This window comes from Propithecus coquereli, unplaced genomic scaffold, assembly GCF_000956105.1.
Source record: "Propithecus coquereli isolate 6110/MARCELLA unplaced genomic scaffold, Pcoq_1.0 Scaffold88, whole genome shotgun sequence".
NCBI lineage: Eukaryota > Metazoa > Chordata > Mammalia > Primates > Indriidae > Propithecus > Propithecus coquereli.
The window spans coordinates 10126395-10148135 of record NW_012155062.1 but is presented as its reverse complement, the minus strand read 5'-3'; the positions used below and the strand labels follow the sequence as shown (position 1 = coordinate 10148135).

The following is a 21741-nucleotide window of genomic DNA, read 5'->3' as shown; positions in this document are numbered from 1 at the left end:
CCCTGCGCTCATCTGCTGCGGGGCCTTAGGAACACCACGCAACCTTGCCGCCATACCACTCGTCTGCGAAGCTGGGGCATTCGCAGTTTGCATATGCCAGTGTTGTTGAGAAGAACCAGTGAGCAGGGACTCGGAAGCATCTGGCACGAGCAAGCTCTTGGGAAGCATCATCTGAAACGGTCCTTATGGGATGACGCCAGTGGCTACAGGATGGAAGCATGTGGTCACTTCATGACATACACGCGTGGCTTTGCACTGACAGACGGCAGCCACACGTGCCGTGGGCAAACTCTCCTACACACGTGCACAGCCCACGTGCTAAGGTGCTCCCTGCTCAGCAACCGCCCAGACTTACTCACTAGAGACCTAGAGAAGAGACAGGAAATTAACAGGTCTCAGATTAGCCTCGAGCCACCTTTGCTTTAGCGATTCTCTGTTGGCCGAGTTGCCCAATAATCCAGAGTCTGAGGAGGACCTGCAGATGGTGGCAACACTCCCTCAGGCTGTTCACAGCAGGAAGAGAATGCTGCCTTCAGGGTGGGCTCTTCTTTGGGGCTGGGGGACAAGAGCTGCAGAACTTGGGAGAATCTCAGAAATGCAGGTGCCAGGTGCAGGTGTCCCACGAGAAGGCAGAGGTCTGCACAGGGCCTGCGGTCATTGCCCACGCAGCAAGATGACTGCAGCCGGGTCTGGGACTGACCACTCAGAACTGGCCAAGCAGTTCCCGCAGCACTGCCCCAGTGATCTAAATCAAACCCACACGCGGCAGCTGTCTTGCCTACACTGTTTTCTCTCTCACAAAAGGGGCTCCAAGGTCAGGACACCTCCAGTCTGGCAAAAAACAATGACAAAAGAGGAGGTGTGTCTGCGTGGCCTTACCTCCACGTACAGGAGCGGGAAGATGCCGATCTTGTCCCCCAACATGCCTTCCGCCCAGTTCTCGTCCACTCTTCTCAGCACAGTCAGAATCTCATCCTGGGGTTCCGGGGCCACCATGTGTGTAAACGCACAGACACGCACAACATAAAGGAAATGAGAGACTGGTTAGTGCTGTGGAGGCTGAGAAAAGATTCTGGGAATGGTTCTAAGAGGGTGTGTTGTCCATTCAGATGTCTGACACGTGAAAAGGTTGACCCTTCCACCTTCACCCAGGGGCGCGCTCTTTCTCTGTGGCGCTATTAATCATAGCTGCAGTGACCCCCAGATGGAAAAGCTTGGCAATTTACAATAGAGTTAGTGTTTTAAAACTCATGTTCCTATTACTTATTCAATGAAATAAAAATACTTGGAATAAAAATAAATTCAGCTAAGTATAAAACGTTTTTAACATTCTGGCGCCATCAAAGAACAAAAAAATAACCCAGTCCAACTACATTTATTTAGAGTCGTGGCTACATAAAGCTTTGAATTCTTAAAGCTCTTAAATTCTTTGGCATATTAAACAATACCAAGTGGAAATGCACAAAGTGGAAACAGACGGGAGGAGGAAGGAAGCAGCACGGAGCAAGGAGGACACTGCGGCTGGTAGGCAGGCAGGCGGCGCGGAAGGAAAGGCTCGGGACACTCACAGGTGCTGGGAGCCACGGTGGTGACCCCTGGCAGGGACGTGGGCAGGAGAGGTGGGGCAGAGAAAGGACTGGTGAGAGACGGGGATTAAGAAGGGGAAGCGACCAGAGAGGAACCCTGGGGAAAGAGAAACAACACGGCTGCAGCAAACGTCAAGAGGGAAAGGACTGTCCCGCCATGGGGACAGCCCACACCAAGGGGTCTCTCTCTGGCTAGCCGCATTCCCTCTCCCAGAACCGTCCTTCCTTCAGCAGCCAGGGTGCATTTCGGAGCCTCCCACTACCCCCCAGGCCCGTCAGCTTAACCTTCCCTTAGATCAAGAACCTCCCTGTCATCTGTCCTCAGGAGTCTGGGGAACACACTGGCCTGAGTGTGACTCTAAGGAGCTGAGAAGTTGATGGCCGAGAGCAGCCTACTGGAGTAGCCCCTGTCAGAGCCGAACGTACTACCTGCCTTTCCAAGAGCCTTCAACACTGCAGCGTGAAGCAACAATATGTGACTTGCAGACTGCCCTTAGGCTCAGAGGGACAGATGTTTCAGGCTGGTGAACCTCATGAAATTATCCAAGAAGCTGCTTCACTGTGAGACGAGGGACCACCCCATTTGGGGTATTCATCTAACGCAAGGTAACGTCTAGCGGAGCTGAGCACGTCTTTCTGAGAACACACAGAGAGGGGCTGGCGCAGGCTCCGTACTGGGAAGTTCCTCCAAGGTCTCTTCCAAATCTGCCCCTCTCAGGAGAACAGGGCAGGGTGTCGGGCGGCCAGAGGCAGTCCCACCCCTCATTTTCCCTGTCCTCTCCCCCAATTCCTTGGCTTTAAAAAACACCAAACAAATCAATTTGCGAAGTCACAAATTTGTGATCACCATTAGGGCCACCGCGGAGTACTGGCCCAGGGGGAGATGCACACAGGTGCCCCCGACCTCCACGCCTCACTCACCTCTCAAGGTCACAACCGGCAGCGTCCTAAGCCCAGTGGAGAGCTCAGATCAGCTGCAGAGGCCCCTCAGACCTCACCGGTCACACAAAGGGAAAGGTAATCAAAGGCTTCCCACAAGCCAGAGTTTTGCAATAGCAAAATATCATGCAAAACATTTAATTTTGTAAAAATTAAAAAGAAAATATCAGATTAATTTTGGTAAGAAAAAAAGAAAATACCATAATAGCTACATTATTATTTAACACTGGTTTAGAAATTAGAGCCAAAGAAATCAAAGAAAAAAAATAAGTAGTATAAATATTGGAAAGAAGGGAATACAATTTTCTACCTAGAAAAACAGAGTAACAACTAAAAATTAGAATAAATAAGAATTTAGGAAAGGCTGCCAATTTTAAAATGAATACATATGGGCAGTCCCATATACCAGCAATAATCAGTTAGAAAACGTGATTAAAAGTGGCTAACCATTAAAAAAAAATTAGATCTCTAATCCACTGTATATGCCAAGTTAATTTCATAAGGATTAAAGGCATAAATGTTAGGGGAAAAACCCTGAATGTCCAAGAAGAAAATAAGATGTTTCATCTTGAACTGGGGATAGTATTTCAAGGTACGTTAACAAAGATTTGGGTACAGCAAAACCAAATACTCTACGTTAAAAATTGCAGAAACAAAACGAAAAGGCAAATAAAGTAGAAAAATACTTGCAGGATGTATGAGAGACAAAGGCTGAATATCTTTACTGAATAAAGACTCTAAAAAACAGTGGGGGAAAAAGACAGATACCTTAAAAGAAAAAGAGGTCAAGAGCAAAATCAGGGAACTCACAAAAGAAGAAAAGCAAATTGCCATTAAACACAGTTTAAAATGTTATAGCTGACTAGTAATCAAAAAAACACAATTTTAAACAAGAGATTCCTTTTTTTTGATTCTTTTCCTGTCAAATCAGCAAAGATGAACACGAAGCCTCTCACGGGGCTGGCCAGTGTGCGGGAAACAGGGACTTCCCCGTTTTGGTGGGATGTAAATTTGGGGTGGGGTGTTTAGTGACTCCTATAAAGCATCAGCGCCGTGGAGGCCTGCACACCCTCTGATCCGACAAGGCCATATCTCGGAACTCCATCCTAAGAACACTGAAGTGTGTGGAGAGTCACTACTTCCCAGAAACCTCCACAGGAATCAGTGCTGAGCTAGGAAAACCTGAACCACAACTGATGCCTGCAGGCCCAGTGTGGGCAAGTCTGACAGATAAAATTCCAGGGGGACCCAGTCACCAGGAGGCCTACATCTCTGTGAGTCATACCTCAAGGAGCCCCACAAGGTCCTCACTGAATAGCAAAGAAAAACTACCTCATGCATCTGGCAGGGAGAGGGGGAAAATAACTGTTTTGAAATACGCCAAAGTATTCTGTTCTTAATAATGTCTGCCCCCATGAGAAGCTAGTTAATCCAGAACCTCACCTGTTGGGGTTTTATCAGAGACTAACCTACCTGGGGAAGGGAAATACCTGACTCCAGCCCACTGTAGCCATCCTCTTCCACCTAGAGAGAAAGGGGAAAACTGAGAAGCATTGGTGAAGTTCACGGTCCAGAGGCGCAGGCTCACCAGAAGTCTAATCATATGGCTACAGAATGCTCAGGGCACCCCTGCCCCCCACATCTAACCATCACATCGCTAAAGGCCTATTTATAATTCTTTTTACCCAGTCCATTATGTCTTGTATCAAGAAAAAATTACAAGACATACTAAAAGGCAAAACAACAACAACAACAACAGCAACAACAACAAACCAGTTGGAAGAGACAGAGCAAGCATCAGAATCAGATTCAGATGTGGCAATTGATGTTAGAATTACCGGACCAGGAATTTAAAACAACTACGATTAATAATTGAAGGCTCCAATGTAAACAGTAGTCAGCATGCAAGAACAGATGGGTAATATAAGCAGAGGGATGGAAATTGTAACAAAGAACCAAAAAGAAATGTTAGCTATCAAAAGCACAGTAACAGAAATGAAGAATGCCTTTGACAGACTCGGTAGACTGGACACAGCTGAGGAAAGAATTGCCGAGCTCGGGGATATCTTAATAGAAATCACCAAAATGGAAAGGCAAACAGAAAAATACCAGGAAGAAAAAAAAAAGGAACAGATATCCAAGAACTGTGAGACAACTACAAAGCAAGAACTGTCAGGAAATTACATACATGTAATGGGAATACCAGAAGGAGAAGAAAATATCTGAAACAATGATGACTGAGAAGTTCTCCATATTATTGCTAGATACCAAACCACAGATCCAGGAAGCTCAGAGAACAACAAGCAGAATAAATGCCAGAAGTACCGCACCTAGGCATATCATTTTCAAACTACGTAAAATAAAAGATAATGAAAAAATCCTGAAAGAAGGCAGAGGGGGAAAAATACCATACTACTGATAAAGAAGCAAATATAAGAATTACATCTGACTTTTCAAAACCATGCAAGCAAGAGTGGAGTGAAACGAAGTGTTGAGAGTAAAAACCCATCAACCTATTTGCAAAAGACAATGATATAAAGGACTGTTACCCAGAATACACACAGAACTCTTAGAACTCAAAAATAAGAAAACAAACACTCTGATCAAAAAATGAGCCAAAGACTTTCACCGAGGAAGACACCTCACCAAAGAAGATATACAGATGGTGAGACGGTAAATAAGAACATGAAAATAGGCTCCACACCACATATCATCAGGGAAATGCAAATTTCAGCAACAATGAGATACCACTACACACTAATTAGAATGGTCAAAATCCAGGACACTGACAACACCAAATGCTGGTGAGGACATGGAGCAACAGGAACTCTCATTCATGGCTGGGAAGAATGCAAAATGGTACAGTCACTTTGGAAGACAGTTTGGTAATTTCTTACAAAACAAAATATACTTTAACCAAGCAATCCAGAAATCATACCTCTTGGTATTTACCCAAAGGAGCTGAAAACTTATTTCCAAACAAAAAGCTGCACATGGACATTTAGAGCAGCTTTATTTGTTATTGCCAAACCTTGGAAGCAAGCAAGATGTCCTTCAGGAGGTGAATGGATAAACAAACTGTGGCACATCAAGACAATGGAATGTAACTCAGTGATAAAAAGAAAAGAGCTATCGAGCTATGAAAAGACATGGAGGAAACTTAAATTCCAAGTGAAAGAAACCAGGCCAGGCACGGTAGCTCACATCTGTAATCCCAGTACTTTGGGAGTCCAAGGTGGGAGGATCACTTGAATCTGGGAATTTGAGACCATCCTGGGCAACACAGTGAGACCCCATCTCTACAAATGAAATTGAAAAAATTAGCCACCGGTTGTGGTGGTGCATTCCTATAGTCCCAGCTACTCAGGAGGCTGAGCCAGGAGGATCACTTGAGTCTGGGAATTAGAGACTGCAATGAGCTGTGATCATGCCACTGCACTCCAGCCTGGGTGACAGAATGAGACCCTGTCTCCAAAAAAAAAAAGCCAATATGAAAAGGCTGCATACTGTATGTATGATTCCAACTGTAAGACATCCTGGAAAAGGAAAAACAAAGATTAGTGGCTGGGCCGGGCGCGGTGGCTCATGCCTGTAATCCTAGCTCTCTGGGAGGCCGAGGCGGGCGGATTGTTTGAGCTCAGGAGTTCGAAACCAGCCTGAGCAAGAGCGAGACCCCGTCTCCACTAAAAAATTAGAAAGAAATTAATTGGACAACTAAAAATACATAGAAAAAATTAGCCGGGCATGGTGGCGTGTGCCTGTAGTCCCAGCTACTTGGGAGGTTGAGGCAGGAGGATCGCTTGAGCCCAGGAGTTTGAGGTTGCTGTGAGCTAGACAGACGCCACGGCACTCTAGCCGGGGCAACACAGTGAGACTCTGTCTCAAAAAAAAAAAAAAAAAAAAACGATTAGTGGCTGCTGGGGCTTAGAGGGGAGGGAGGGAAGAACAGTCAGAGCACAGGGGATTTTAGGGCAGTGAAACTACTCCATATGATACTGTAATGGTGGGTCTATATCATCATACATACGTCCAAACCCATGGAATGTGCAACACCAATGTCACAATGTCACCAATGTGAACCCTGATGTCAACTCTGGACTCCGGGTGATTCTGACATGTCACTGCAGGTTCCTACCCTGGGGGGGACGTTGCTAACGGGGGAGGCTGTGCATGGGTGGAGGCAGGGGGGTATACGGGAAATCTCTGTACCTTCCGCTCACCCTTGCTGTGAGCCTAAAACTGCTCTAAAAATATAAAGTCTATTTTTAAAAAGCTAATCACACCATAGAGCAATGAAAATGAACAAACTACAGTGCCCTACAACAGCATGGGTGTAACTTACAAATGTAATATTGAGAGAAAACAAAGTCAGACACAAAACTATATCGCGTATGAGTCCCTTTATTTGAAGTTCAAGAACAAACACAGCTCACCTATGGTGTCAGCAGACTGGGGGAGGATGGGGGTGGATGGGCAGAGGCACAGGGTCCTGCCACTCTGGACTGAGGAGTGATTATAAGGATGAATTCTGTTTGCGACAGTCATCAAGCTGCATGGTTATGATTAGTCACTTTTTGGTATATTATATATGATATTATATAGTAATATAACATCTTATAAAAGATTTTTTTAAAAACGTAATAGTGCATGCAGTGTGGACACGTCACAGCACACTCTGAACACTGCGTTCAGCCCCAACACATCCCAATGGGGACATTCGTACTGAGGAAGCTGAGCATCACGGGCTTAGCCTAGAACCAAGTCAAACCCTGCCAGGCAAGGAGGGGACGGGTCACTGAGCCCGGGAAATGAGAGCACTGTGGGGCCATGGTTGCTGTCTTAAGCTCTGGCATCATTACCACTCCTAAGGGCCAGGCTTCTCGGGGTCACCGAGAGACTGCGATTAGCACCCAGGGCTCCAGTCACCGAGGGGCAGACAGGGCTCCCCCATGAGACAGGGCTGTCCAGAGACAGGTGTTGCCTCAGAGGCCAGGGAACTGCTCATCACTCCCAGTGCTAAGCGGGGCCAACCTGTTCCTCATCGAGCCACCAATACATACGAGCACCCCCTAAGTGCCAAGCCCTGGGAGGGCCTTAGGCTGAGTGGGGAACTATCCCCTCCCAAGAGGGTGGAGGGGGCTTTCTTGTAAAGAGATGATCATCATCCAGATCAAGGAAAGTACATTAAAACCCGCCACGCTGCAGTAAGCGAGGCCCCACATCCAAGCATGTGAACTGCTGTGCTGCCGTGAGGTCAGTGAACGGGGCAGGTGAAACCTGCACAGCTCCATCTGGCTACAGGATGCAAGTCCAATGTGGACCCAGCTGTGATTTGGTGGCACCTGGTGGCAGTGTCTGTTCTGGCTTAAATATTGACGGAGGCAATTCTGGTTCCTATGCTGGCTGGGACCTCAGGACAGTGGCAGGATTAAGAATGCCCCTGTTTATTGGTTGGCACCCATTTCAGCATAGAGGCTGGGCCAGGAGAACACTGGGGTACAGGGGGCCAGCACTCTCCATACCTAAAAGTAAGGAACTAACTTTGCCAAAGATCGTCGAGGAAGTTTTCCCCCAGCTCTGTCTCTAACCGAAACTCCCACAATGGGACAACCCCCAAAGAGGAACGTTTGAGTGTCGAGCAATGAAAATACTCCCTTCTAGCATGTCAGGGTGACCAGCATGAAATCTCGTGTGTTCTGGCAACAATAATGACTTCTCCAGCCCCACAGCAGGACCAGGAAAACAACAGCCAACTTTTCATGGCTAGATCATACCAGGTCTCTGATTTGTTGTCATGTTTTAAAAATCCAGAGCCTTTGCTTTCAGAAGGACAAGAAAAGAGGAAATATGTACTCTATAGACTCTTTCTTATTTGGAGAAATGCCTCCTCCTCAAAACACTAAACAGGCTTTGTATAGGAAGATGGCAAGGCTGATCTGTATGGGTTGGACATGAATTTTAAGTTGCTGCTTCATAGAGAAGGATGTCCCCTGGGCTCTCTACTCTCTCTCTCCTAGCAGGTACACATGCTGAATATGGAGCTCCCAATGGCTGCAGAACAAAGCCATGTTCAGGGGACCATGCAGGGACAACACCTGTGCCGTTGGTCCCCGTAGTGCTGTGCTCTATGTCACAGGCCAGCAAACCTTTTCTAGAAAGGGCCAGAGAGTAACTATTTCAGGATTTGCAGGCCAACTACTCAACTCTCCATTGTAGCATGACAACAGCTATAGAAAATATGCAAATGAACAAGCATGGCTGTGTACCAGTAAAACTTTATTTACAAGAATAGGTGGCAGGCAGGATTTGGCCAGCGAGTCTTAGTTTATCAACCCCTGTTTGACATAGGTGAGTAAACTAAGCCAAACCAGACACTGCAGGCTTTGCTGATAGTCAGGTTTCTGGGCCAATATGGCAGCATTCACGGATTTTATGAATGAAACTTGTTTCCATGACATAATTTCACTTTCAGATCAAAACTCAATTTCATGTACAGGTTTTATGTCAAGCGCTCATTACTCACTGTGGGCCAGTAGACTTCCATATGCTGTTTTCCCCGTTCCCTGATATTTCCAAGTTTTGCAAATACACCAAATGCCATTGCCATATGGCAGTGGCTCTCCTTTGTATTCAGGTGGTCTCAGGGTGGTCCTAAATGATTGTAAGTCTGGGCTATGAACATAAAATGGTTATTAAAAAACCATATTGCCTTGTCGTGTGGTTATGTTTCTTTCACAAGGCACAGTGGTTAATACATTTGCAAAGGATTCAGGTGACATGGTAGGGCTCACCATCTATAAGTGCCCTTTAAATTGCATTTTTAACTCATTTACCCGACTTTTCCAAAGTTTGTGCATTCGTTTCTACCTGGGGAAAAGGACAGCTATGAAAACAGATGGGCCTCTGTGACAAACAGAGGCTGCGGGTCCCAGCGCTGATACTCAACCTCCCTGCCCCTCTCGGGTGCCCCTGGAGGTAGCTGGCAGAGCATGCAGTCCTTTGACACCACTTTAAGGGTATATCCAGGCAAATGTCACAGCTCACATATCAAGTATTTGAGGGCTCAGCCTGAAATGCCACCATCACTGCAAACCCTGGAGAGTTCCCTCAGGAGCTCTGGATAAACCAATATCCCAGGGCCTAGTATTTCCCTCTCCTAAACAAGCTGTGTGCAATATCACATATAAAAACGGTCCCCGAAGGGCCATGAGTAGTCAACAGCCCTGCGCTCCTCCTCAAGGCCACCTGAGCTCCTCCACTGTCCTCTCTCACCTGTAGTCAGTGGTTTCCAAGCAGCTGTAATGAACGAGAGCCCAGAGAAGGCCCTGGCTCTGCTGGCCGACCTTGGCATTGGGGCTTGTGGGGTGTGGGCTGCCAGCTGGGCCGGCCACACCAGCGTCCCAACACACACAGCTCCTGTTGGCAGCACACAGGCTGGCCACTGATAGAGGGCTGAACCACTCTGTTTCACAAAGAAGGGAAAATTAAAAAGAGAAAAGCTCAGAAACTCTTTCAAGCCTTTTGTTGCAAAAATAACACAAAATTGTGCCTCTGATAGCCACCTGTCACTTGCAGTGAGGCTCTTAAAGAATGTTTAGCTGCCATCAATCCCCTACAAAGCAGACCAGCCCCGTGTGTTCTGTGCTGCTGGCCTGCCGAAGTCCTACAGCCCCCGGGGCTTTCCCCGTTCCTAGCCCCACTCACTCATCTGCTCCGGAGGCTGCCCGGGGCCCAGAACTGCTCAAAGACAGGCAGAGGCAGACCCCTTGGGGATCTCTGGGCTGAGGGGAATCTGTAGTCACAGGGTAGGTCCCAGGTGGAAGGATAGAGGTCAGAGGTTGCACCCTCTCAGAGCTGGGACACCTTGCCTGTACACAGACTCAGGCAGGTGACAATGCCTCACCCTGCCGTCTGCCTGTGGCTCGTGAGCACCCAAGGGCAGGACTCTGACTCTGCTGTGCCCACCTCACTATCCCTGGCGCTGAGCCTGGCACTGGGAACACAACTCAGTGTTGACAAATGTCTGAGGAGTGAGGGAGCAGACCACGGAGCCTGGGCGACAAGACACGAATGATCCCAGCAACAAGGCCTGCTGCCCCCGGCAGAGCGCTCAGCCTCCAAGTCCCCCAGGCGCCCTTCACCGTCTGGTGCTGGGGGTGGGCAGTGGGTGGGTCAGGACCCCACCCGAGGAGATAGTGCCACGTGACCGTGAACACCTACATCTCAGAAGGAGAAGAGGGGTGTGGGGTGTCCCAGCCCATGGGGAAGGTACGCTAGGGAGCTAGCGGGATCAGCTGGAGAGAGAACCCACCAGGAGGCCGGCGCAGCAGGGGAGAAGTGGGCCAGGGGCCAGCAGCAAAATAAGGCCTGCGAGGGAGCCAGGCGCTGGGCCAGTTTGGGCCTGTGGACAGCACCCACTGTTTTCGAGGGAGGTGGGAAGGCATTTAGGGTCCTGAGCAGGGGCTCCACATGGCACAGGTTGGAGAGGTTCGTCAAGTGCCCCGGGAAAAACAGGCCGGGCCTCTGCAGTGACCAGGGGCCAGGAGAGAAGAGCTCGCATTCTGTGTAGGTTCTGAAAATACTTCCTGGCAAATCTTCAGATAGAGCCCATGCTTTGCCTACAAATCAAAACTACTACCTGCAGTTTCTGAGAGCTCCACCTTGACGTCGGAAGAAGGCCCGGGCAAGGGTGCTGCACAGCACAGCGGCGGCTGGGAGGAGGAATGTGCGACGCAAGAGCCCACGCAGGGGACCTGGGCCCTGTGGGTTTCTCTGATAACCTCAGGGAGACGCAGCCCAGGCAGGTTTCAGGAAGGGAAAGACTGACTGGGAGCCGCCGCCTCTCTGTGGGCTTATCCCACTTTGGTTCATGGCTACGACACGGAAAGGGCATGAAGCAGAGGCTTTCCCTGGTCTGCTCAGCCCCCAAAGTGTCTGCATTACCACTCAGGGAGCAGCAGAGATGACACTGCGGATCGGGAGGCTTGCCCGGTGGCTGGCCCTGGGAAGGGGACTGTGGCCTGCACACAGGAGCTGGACACTATTCCCCTCGGGGAATTCCGTCCCCGATTTAGCCACCAGGTGAGTGACAGCACAGCAGACTAGTCCTGGAGACTCTCAGCTCTCCACGCAGTGCGTGCCTTACAAGGACGCTTATTTTCCTGCGAGTATTCTGGGCTAACAGAAAGTGACATGCACGTGTGCTGTCTGATGGGACTGCAACTTTTCCTGAAACAGGAAGAAAAGGAGAAGGCAGACAGCAAATATTTATTGAAATGCTTATTTTGAGTTTGGTTCTTTGAATGCCTTTGCTCATGTAATCCGAATATCAACTCCGTTTTATAGTCTAAAAAGAGACTCAAAGACTAAGTAAATGTTGCAAAGTCACCATACATTATTAAAGAAAAGCATCATGATTTGAATCTGCATCTACTTGACTCTAGAGCCTAAACTCTGTCTATATTTGATTTTTATTCTTCTTAGTCTATACCCAGGCCACTTCTTTACTTGCTGACTCCAGATAGAACATATCTGAATAACAAAACCATTCCCTGGAGAGGAAACCAAGCTGCAATGAACCAGCATCGATGCCAAAGCACTGAAACCGTTGGTCCCTTGAGGCATGATACACAGGGAGGTGTCAGAGCCAGCCTCGTGCAACTCAGCCTCGTGGGGAAGTGAGCTGGTCACAGGCACCGTGGGAGGGAAACGGCAGGCAAGTGCCAGCAACAGGAAGTAGAAATTGAGCAGAGAGAGTCATGAGGCATTGCCCGTGTCCCTTAAAGCCTTTATTTGGAGGCGTTTAGAAGTGAGAAATGCAGCAGGACAGGTCAGTTAGCAGGGGTAGCATCCCCCGCCCAGCCCCGCTCTCTGAAGGTCAGAGGGACACCATGGGCATGGTGGGAAGGTTACATGGAACATGGTGGGGGTGTCACAGCATGGTCCCTTTAGGAATCACACTCAGGGGCTTCTGATTGCCCACATTAACCTACAGGATTCAAGAAAAGAAAGTCCTTGAACAATCTGTGATATGACACTTCCACTCCTGTGACCCCCCGTGGGAACAGCCACTGCATCCTGTAACAGGAGATGCTGGGGCCTGCCTGTGGCTGGCGCCTCTGCCCCTCAATCTCAACCCAAAGGTCACCTTCCAGGGAGTCCGCATGACCACACCCACCTCCAGGTTTCTTATAAAATATGCAATATGAAATTCTATCATTGACTATTCTGGAGCCCTCACTAAATGCCTAGTATCTGTGTCCTGGGTGGCCCAGCATAGCTCACTGGCTGCTGACCTATCTTCTGCACACTCCAGCAAGTCCATCTCTGTCCTGCACACATAGCATGGTACCTCGCACAGAGTCAGGGCCTGGTACATTTTTTTGAAATAAATAGGTAAATGCCCCTTTGTCCTCTTGTCCAGTGGGCTCTGGCCTTCACCCTGGAGTCACCTGTGGAGTGGAGCAGGTTGCATGGTGGTGTTAGGAAAGGCAGGCCTTTGCTTCTGCCTGGAGAATCTGGCCCTGCCTGCAGGCCCCAGGGCCCCGCAACTGTCGTTCACAGCAAGGTCCCCTGATTGCCTCCTCCTGTGAGGCCCTGTGAGGGGGACCTGCACTCTGTAGGTGGAGCTGTCTGAGCCTGGAGGGACCTGGAGCCATTAGGAGTCTGTCTCCTTAGCAAAGTCCCGCTGGACCCCAAGAGGTCAGGGTCCCTGCCCTTGGTGATGAGTGACAGCAAAGAGCACCATGGCCCCCAGGAATATCCTCTCTCTGGGAGATTCCCCAGAGTCCACTGGGCAGAGAAGCAAGGTGGGGGTTCTGTCTGCCTAACACTCTTGTCCCCAGGCTGACAGGGAGAGGGACAGAGAGGCCCTGTGCTGGCTTCCCGGGAAGCTGCACCAGCTTGATGACAATGGGAATTAGCATCAGAACACCTTGATGGAAGGAAGGAAGGAAGAGTTAAAGCCCTGAATGAAAAATAGATTATTCACTGTCAGACTGCACCATAGAACAAGACATAAATAGCAGCCATGCACAGGACATGCCAATTTTGTTCAAAAGTGGTATGCAGGGCACTCCTGCAGCCCTGCAAAGAGTGTGGTGCCATGGCCACGTTCCTCACCGAGAGACACGGGTTGGGGGAGCAACAGTGGCCTCTCAGAGTGCAAAGGCAGAAGTTTGAGTCAGAATTCCAGCTCTGTTTTTCACAACTGTGCATGTGTGTGTGTGAGAGACAGAGGCAGAGACAGACGGAGACAGAGACAGAGAGACCGAATGAGAGGAAACCACAAGGACTTCTCAGCATCTAAGGAACATGAGGACCCCACTGCAGGGAAGAATCCCCCGTGTGGGGAAGTGAGAGGAAAGCGAGCGTTAACATCAGAGATCTGAGTCAGCACTGGGCTCTGTTACTTACACCTGGGGGGTGCAGGGAGGGAAGGAGGAAGGAGCAGGACAGAGCAGCAGCCGGGTAAGTTATGAAACTGCTCTGAGCTTTGGTTCCCCCGTGGAGAAAACAAGGTTCCAACTACGTCCCTTGGACCCCAGGACAGCTGCAAAGACAAGGGTCCAGTGTGTCCATCAGCACTTGGCACAGATAATTACTCAATGGGAACCGCAGGACAGCCAGCAACCAGGCCCCATGTAGGTCGCTGGGTTCCCCCGGACGGCTGCTGGTCGGTGCTATTTAGTGTGTTACCAAAGCACGTCGTCTGACCCAGGCTCTCCACAGCCTCCCACGCGCCTGGGCGTCCTGCGCTGGTGCCCTGGAGGATGGGGCTGTGACGTACTGATGTGGGCCCGGCTGCCCCTTCCCTGCAAGCTGAACAGGATCCTTGTGCAGTTTCCCCTCACGAGCCCCTCTTGCCTCAGTCAGTGCATAGAACCACAACCCAGGTTAACCAAGGGTCCCTGCTCCAATGCTGACAGTGGCTCACGTTACCGCTGGAGGTGCCCTGCCAGCTTGTGCCACCTTATGTCATTCCACAAAAACAATCACTGCCCCGTTCACGGAGGCACAGGGAGCGAGGCAGATGGTGCGCCTGGGGCTCAGGGAGGAAGCTGCTGCCAGGCTGCAGGCGCTTGGCTGGGAAGAGCGGGGTGGCGCAAAGGCCATGTAGGCCAGTGGCTGACCCCGGGGCTCACCTCACCTTGGTGAAGGTCAGACAGTCCTTGTCCTGGTCTTTGTCCTTCATCTCGAAGTCATAAAGTGCTTTGCCCTGGGGCGGGGCCGGCGGCAAGGGCCTGACGCACTGGATGTAGCTGGCCGGGAGGAAGCCCCGCGAGCCCCGCAGCTCCCCGTGGTACCAGTTCTCATCCACCTTGCGCCGCAGGATGATGACATCCCCTTTGTTGAACTTGAGGTCGCCAGGTTCTGTCCCCTCGTAGCTGTAGAGGGCTTTGCCGTAGGGAAGCTGGGGAAGGTTCTGAAAGCAGAAGATAATGCAAGGTTACTCAGCACGGCTGCCCTGCACGCTGCGGCAGACCCGCGCAGCCTGGCTGTTCCCAGGGGCTTCTGCGTCACAGGAGCAAGCAAACTCCATGGCCCCACCGAGACAAGAGGGTCCCCACTGTAGTAATTCCCCCTAAATAGCACATGTGGGGGCCACGCACTGCCTGGGGCCTTGCACACAGACCGGCTCGTTCTGTGCTGAAAAGGACTCTGAAGCAGGTGTCAGCTTATCTTCTCTCACTAACCTGAGGCACAGAGAGAGGGAAACCTGGCCAAGCTCCATACCTACGAGTAGTAGGTAGAATCAGAACGCAGGAGGTCTGGGCTCCGGAACGTTTTTACACACTACTCTGTGCTGAATCATTTTCTGCTGGTTCCTGTTTCTCAGCAACTTTAGTCTCAAAAGCTACCAGATTTCCAACAATTTTTCAACAAAATTTTCTTTACCTCATTTTCTGAACCCCCCTCCCCCCAGTAACTCAGAACACGCTGCTGCGGTGGGGAACCTGCGGCCTTCTGATTTGAGGATTGTTCTGTTCTCAGCACCAAAGGAGGCAAGAAAAGCTTCATCTTTCTCCGCTGCACCCCTTTAAATAAAAGGATTTGTTCTGTGAAATTTGGATTCAGCCAAAAGGCTGCACTTAAGGACCTAAAAGGCCGCAGTTTCCTGCCCCTGCAGGGGTTTCAAGCTGAGCGGCAGACCCGTGTCCCACAGACCGTGCTGCGCCCTCACACTTGGCGGACACCCAGCCAGCGGCGCACACTCGTGACGTCCAGATGAGAGACAACCCGGCCATGGAATGCAGAGGTCACTGCCAGGCACCAGAAGTTCTAACAAGTGGTCCCGGCTATCACAGGAACCCCCGTCCCCCAATCACAACACACAGAGTTCTGTTGCATGCAGCAGGCTGGTCCAGAAGTACAATTTCAAGGGCATAAAACCGTATCCTGCTAACATCGGGGATGTTCCTGTCATCCTGTCAAAGGTTCGCCAGCCCATCTTTGGTCTCAAACAGTGACTAGCTCTGAAACCCAAACAGTTCTTGGTGCTGTTCTGCTTGTAAGCACTACAGGGTCTATCGAACAATCCTGAAACCAGGCTGATGTTACTGTCCACTCCCTGGGCTGCTCGCCTGGCCCTGTTTCACAAAGATGGGGTGGCCACACGGTCTCCTTCCTTTTCTTTATGAGCGGCCAACACCTGCTCAACCAAGTGAGCTCTGCCAAAGGTCACTTCTGTGCCAGAGGAAAACCAAAGGAAAGCCTTGCATTGTCCCCGTGTCAATACCCAACAATTTGCCTACCAGAAGCTGCATTTTCTCACCAGGACTGTCCGTGCCAAGGAGTTCTTTAGTATTCGAATCAATCAATAGAGGCACAAAAGCCCGAAGCAGTAGTACATCGAAAAACTCTTTGTAGAAGACTTAATAGCATGTTGGCAACTCAATCATTCTACATTTATGTTTCAGCAACGTCAAACGACAGCAGTTAAGAGAGAACCTGCTGGCAAATTGACAAATAGCCACCACTACCCAATTAAATAGTAACACCAGAGGATTGTTCATTGCAGAGCTCTGAAAGGAAAAAATCAGTTTGCTTCCAATAATATTCATTCTGGATAGCTTTGTAGTGTAAGCACAATAGAGAGTAACAGGCCCCGATTTTAGAGCATGGAGGCGAAGGGGTAATTTGTAACGCAAGCACTGTGATCAGGCAGGGCTGGAAGAGGAGGCTGGCTGTGGGCCACCAGCACAATCCCCTGCCACGAGAGGGCCAGTCAGCCCCAGACCCAGGGGTGCCCAGTCAGGGGCGATTTTGTCTGAAGACATTTTGGTTGTCCCAGCCGGGAGGTGGGAACTTCTGCACCTGATGAGCAGATGCCCAGACAGTGCCCAACAGCAAAGGATGACCCGGCCTGGAACGTCAGCAGGCTGGGAAACCCTTGCCCCACCCATTAGGTTAAATTTACAAAAAGACAGAGTCAGCTTTCTTGTTCTATTTAAACCTTAGTCTACTAGTACTTTAAAGTCAAACAGAAAAAGTATTTTCATGATCGAGTATTTTCACCCATGGAGACACTTAGATATTCATCAAGGTAAGAAGTTTTAAAGGAATAGTAAGAAAAGAACTTGCTGTTAAATTTTAAAAAACTGGCCTTAAGGAGATGCACAAAGGCGGCTTCACTTTGTCACAGAACAACTCCATTTCCTTCCATTCCCAAACAACAAGGGTGAAGCTCAAAAGCAGTAGTATTCTAACTGCCACAGATTCTTTGTGGCTGTTTGGTGACTTTTGCTGCTATCAATAACAATGGTCAGCAAGAAAGGCTAGAAGTGCACCTCTGTTTCCACGGCTCTGCTTCCTTCTGTGGCCGCTCATGCTGCAGAGCACACAGGTCTCCCCAAACTCCCCCGCGTGATGGGGACACTGGGTTTCCATCTGGCCTCCCACCACCAGCCTTCCCCAGCCTGGCTGACACAGAGGCCACCTGCAGGTGCTGCTCACACCCATGTGGCCCCACCCATGCTGTGCTCTCCTAAGTCCAGCACTACCCGCTGCCATGCCTGCCCCAGAACGGGACTGTGCCGTGTCCACCTGACAGCCCAGGACCCAGGAGGGTGCTGTCTATGTGCTGTTCATTCAGAGGCTCTTGTGTTGCTCCTGAGCCAGGCCTAGGTGGGGACGGGGAGTGGGTACAGTCAGAAAGGAAGGGTTTGGCAGGGCACCCCCATGAGCCAACATGCCTTGCGCAGACCTGGAGAAGGGCCCCCATTGTGCTCTTCATGGAAACCAGGGCGGGAGCAAGCCGCACGCCTCTGCAGATGCAGAAACAGGGGCAGCCCGGAGACCACACCCCTGAGGCCACCATTCCCCCAAGGCTCCAGGGGGGCCTGTCTGGCAGCCACGCTGGGCAAGGAGGCCAGAGAAGCAGGGAGGATGGTGCAGGTCAGGGCACAGAGCGCCCCCCAGTGCCAGACGCAGCATCTGACAGAGCCAGGCTGGCAGGGGTAATGAACCTTTTTAAGATGCAGGACACATTTCTGAGGGCAAAAACATAACAGTTAGAAAAGGTGCCAAGAGGCGGTTTATTCAGAGGGGCAGAAGCACCGAGAAACTGGTTCTCATCAGGCAATTCTCAGAATGGAGACACGCGGCATCTCTGCGGCGACCTTCCACCTTCACAGCCCTCTATGGGATTAACTAATCCGTCCACGGCAGCGCCTAGGGCGGCGGACGCTCTGAGGGGGAAGATGCTTCTGCTGATCTCGGGGCAGCGGCCTCATGCCCGCGAGTCCCAGGAGCCAGTCTCCTTCCTACCCACAAACGTGCTCTGCGTGTGACAGCCTCTCTCACGCCATGCTGTGCTCCCCTCTGGAGGAATTTTATTCAAACATTGCCACTAAGCTGCCATTATACGGGCTCAAGACATTAAGGAAGAGAAATGAAAGGAAAAAAGGGAAATACATCTGGGATGCCTATGGGACAATTAACACCAGCCACCCCTGCAAGGCATTAATAATAATTAAAACTCATAATGTCAATTTCACAGCTCATTACTCAGATGCGGCACACACATCTTCCTCTGGGCTTAATGTCCTACCCGTGGAGACAGGGTGCTCACACGTGCACAGCGGCACCATCTCCAGCTTTTATTGGGATCAAACAGACGGCAGCAGCTTTGATGAATGTGCCGCTGTGACGACCCCGAGGGGCCTCCGGGGCATGCTTCCTGCTCCCGCCGCCCGCCTGTGAGGGGAGGCGCCTGTGGCATGGGGAGGGGGCACAACCTGGCCCAGTCCTGCTCCTCCAGACCCCCCAGCAAGCTGGAGTGAAGAGCATGGAACAAGAACCCCTTCTGCCAGGTGCAGTGGCTCACGCCTGTAATCCCAGCACTTTGGGAAGCTGAGGCAAGGTCGCTTGAGCCCAGGAGTTTGAGACCAGCCTGGGCAACACAGCAAGAGCTTGTCTCTAAAAAAAAAAAAAAAAGTTAAAAATACAAAAGAAATCCTTGTGTTCAGACCCTAGAGACTGATTGTTCCCAGAAGCAGCACTTGTCGTCGCTCCAACTACCTGTCACCAATGGAGGGCTCCCCTCCACAGCCAGCCCAGCAGGTCAGATGGTCTGTCTGTTTTATACACTGTTGCATCCCCAACCACTGACCTGATATAGATCATATGCTCAAAATATCTACCAAAAGAATGAGCACATAGACTAGCAAACCCATCCCCTGGGATTGGGGCCTGGGCTCAGAGCCTTCATCTGGAAGAACTTCCCTGCCCACTATTTTTCCCAAGATATGAGGCTCAGGGTCCACGCAGCCAAAGATCCTATTGCTAAGAGTGGATGGGCCTGGGGAAGTGGGGGAAGCCTGGTGAGTGCTGGCTGAGGAGGAGGGCACTGCAGCCAGGGCTCGGCAGGAGCAGGGGCGTGGAGTTAGAGATGCACTGGGGCCTGTTCTGCCGTCTCCTGGCCTGCCAGGCACAGCGAGTGACACAGCGGACAAGTGCTAGGGAAATGAACATGCTCGCTGGCAGGTCATGGAGCGGGAGACCCTTAGTGGGAAACAAACCAAGCACTGCAGGGTCTACGAATGTGGCAGACGGCTAATGGTCCTCCAATACCTGCTCTCTCCTTTTCGTCTCTGAGAATATTCTGAGTTTCAAATGGGTTCAAGCCGTCTCCAGCTAAAGCCTTCCTTTCCTAGCCTTGCTTGCAGGCAGTCCTGGCTATGTGTCCAAATTTCTGAAAGTGATTCGTGCAAATTCAGAACCATGTTTTATAATGACATTTATCAGGAAATGCTACCTTTCCATGGGCTGCATGGTAGATGGGCGGGGGAGAGAGGCAGCTTTTCCACACAAAGATTATGCTCAGAACAAGCGGGGACAGACCTGGGTCCTCAGATGACCTTGTAGAACAGAGCCCTGGACCATGAAGGGAGAAAGGACACTTGATCTTATTTGAGCCACCATGTTTTAGGATTTTCTCATTCACAGCTTATCCTGTATCCTGAGTCATTCAGGGGGTCTCAGGTGTATTTACAGTTTCTTTAGCTTGTAAGCATTTTTCAAGGCAAGACGTTTACTTTCATGTCACCTTTGAGGATTATCATTAATGTACTCTCATCTTAGAACAGTACTTTTAATCTGGACACTCTCGAACTCAGAAAAGGTATGATTTCATAGCATTACATTACTGTATCATGTATTTAACCAGAGTGTACCCTATCTTTTAGTTTACAGACTTAATTTGTGATGATGTTGCTTACTATATCACACTACAACCAGAAGGTGCCCAGGTTTTAGTTTTATAGCTAATTATATTTCAAGTTCCTTCTTCCCTTTTCCTAATTAAAAGGTTCTACCTGTTGGGTCCTGGCTTTTTGATTCTTTCACTCTTTTATTCTGGTTGTTTCTTCCTTCCTCACATTTGCACACTCATTTGTGGAACTCCTGCAACATGCCAGACCCTAGGCTCCAGGCTAGAAGGAGGAGTAAGACACATCCCTTTATGCACAAGATCACCACCAGTGGCCCCAGCAGCCACGACAACAATTACAATATGATGAGAAATGTGACAAAGGAGGAACACACAATTTCCCCCTCAAGCCCAGGGGCATGAGGCCACCCCTAAGCTGTTACTGCATGATGCAACTGTTAAGATACAAGCTGTCTACGGTCAAGAGCTGCCTTCAGCAGAGTTTTGTGTTTCAGCAAGATTAAAGAGTCTTCAAAAGAAAATTTCTTTTTCTTTTTTTCTTTTTTTTATTTTTCCCAGACTTTGTCAAGGCCCTCTTTCCAAGTTTGACAGCCCAATTCCTGATGTTAGCGGTAGTTTGCTAGAAGGTGGGAGGGTTTACGTTCCATTCTAAACTGTTAGGAGAAGTGGGATTTAGGAAAGGCTACATTTCGCCTTAGGGGCATGTGGTGACTCCGGGCTGGATGGAGTCATTTATATGTAGATGGTGTAAAGCATTTTGGATTCCTGCAGATGAAGGTGTTATAAAAAGTGATGTCATTCTTGTGCCATGTAAGGGATGTGGCTCTTCAAACCTCTTTTCAAATTAGCCAATACGACTTTAGAGTAAAACCATCATATCCTAAAATATAAACCTTTTTCAAAACAACACTCTCTAACCTAGAATCTTGTACCCTGCAAAACTAAGTTTCATATCTGAAGGAGAAATAAAGACATTCTCAGATAAGCAAAGACTGAGGGAATTCATCAAGACAAGACCAGCTCTCCAAGAAGTACTCAAAACAGAATTACACAAGGATCAGCACAATAAACACTCACGAATGTAAAACCACTCAAAAGTTAAAGATCAAAGGTTAGATTCCACAATGGCTCAAGAGAGAAAAGAAAGCAACAAAATGCAACCCAACAAAATGAATAGTAATTCACCCCACTTATCAGTTCTCTCAATAAATGTGAATGGCTTGAACTCCCCTCTCAAGAGACATAGGCTGGCTGAATGGATAAAAAAAAAACAAAAAACCAAGCATCTGCTGTCTCCAGGAAACGCATCTAACCTGCAAAGATGCATTTAGACTCAAGGTAAAGGGGTGGAAATCAGTATTTCAAGCAAATGGAAGCCACAAGAAGGCTGGTGTGCCAGTTTTGATCTCAGATAACTTAGTTTTAAAATTAGTATATAATGGTGAAAGGTACAGTTCAACAAGAAGACATAACAATTTTAAATATGTATGCACCCAACTTAGGTGCACCCAGATTCATAAAGCAAACTCTACTTGATCTAAACAA

The 21741-nt window shown here is 49.4% G+C and overlaps 1 protein-coding gene across 1 annotated transcript in view; it reads right to left on the bottom strand.

Moving 5' to 3' along the window:
• The window catches only part of SH3RF3 (SH3 domain containing ring finger 3), a 318901-nt gene that overhangs the window by 111066 nt on the left and 186094 nt on the right, over positions 1-21741 (bottom strand). Inside the window, exons 3-4 of the mRNA XM_012664281.1 lie at positions 14674-14937; positions 880-975 (exon numbers count right to left, since the gene is read on the bottom strand). Coding sequence (XP_012519735.1) covers positions 880-975; positions 14674-14937 — 360 coding nt within the window. The remainder of the gene's footprint in view (positions 1-879; positions 976-14673; positions 14938-21741) is intronic.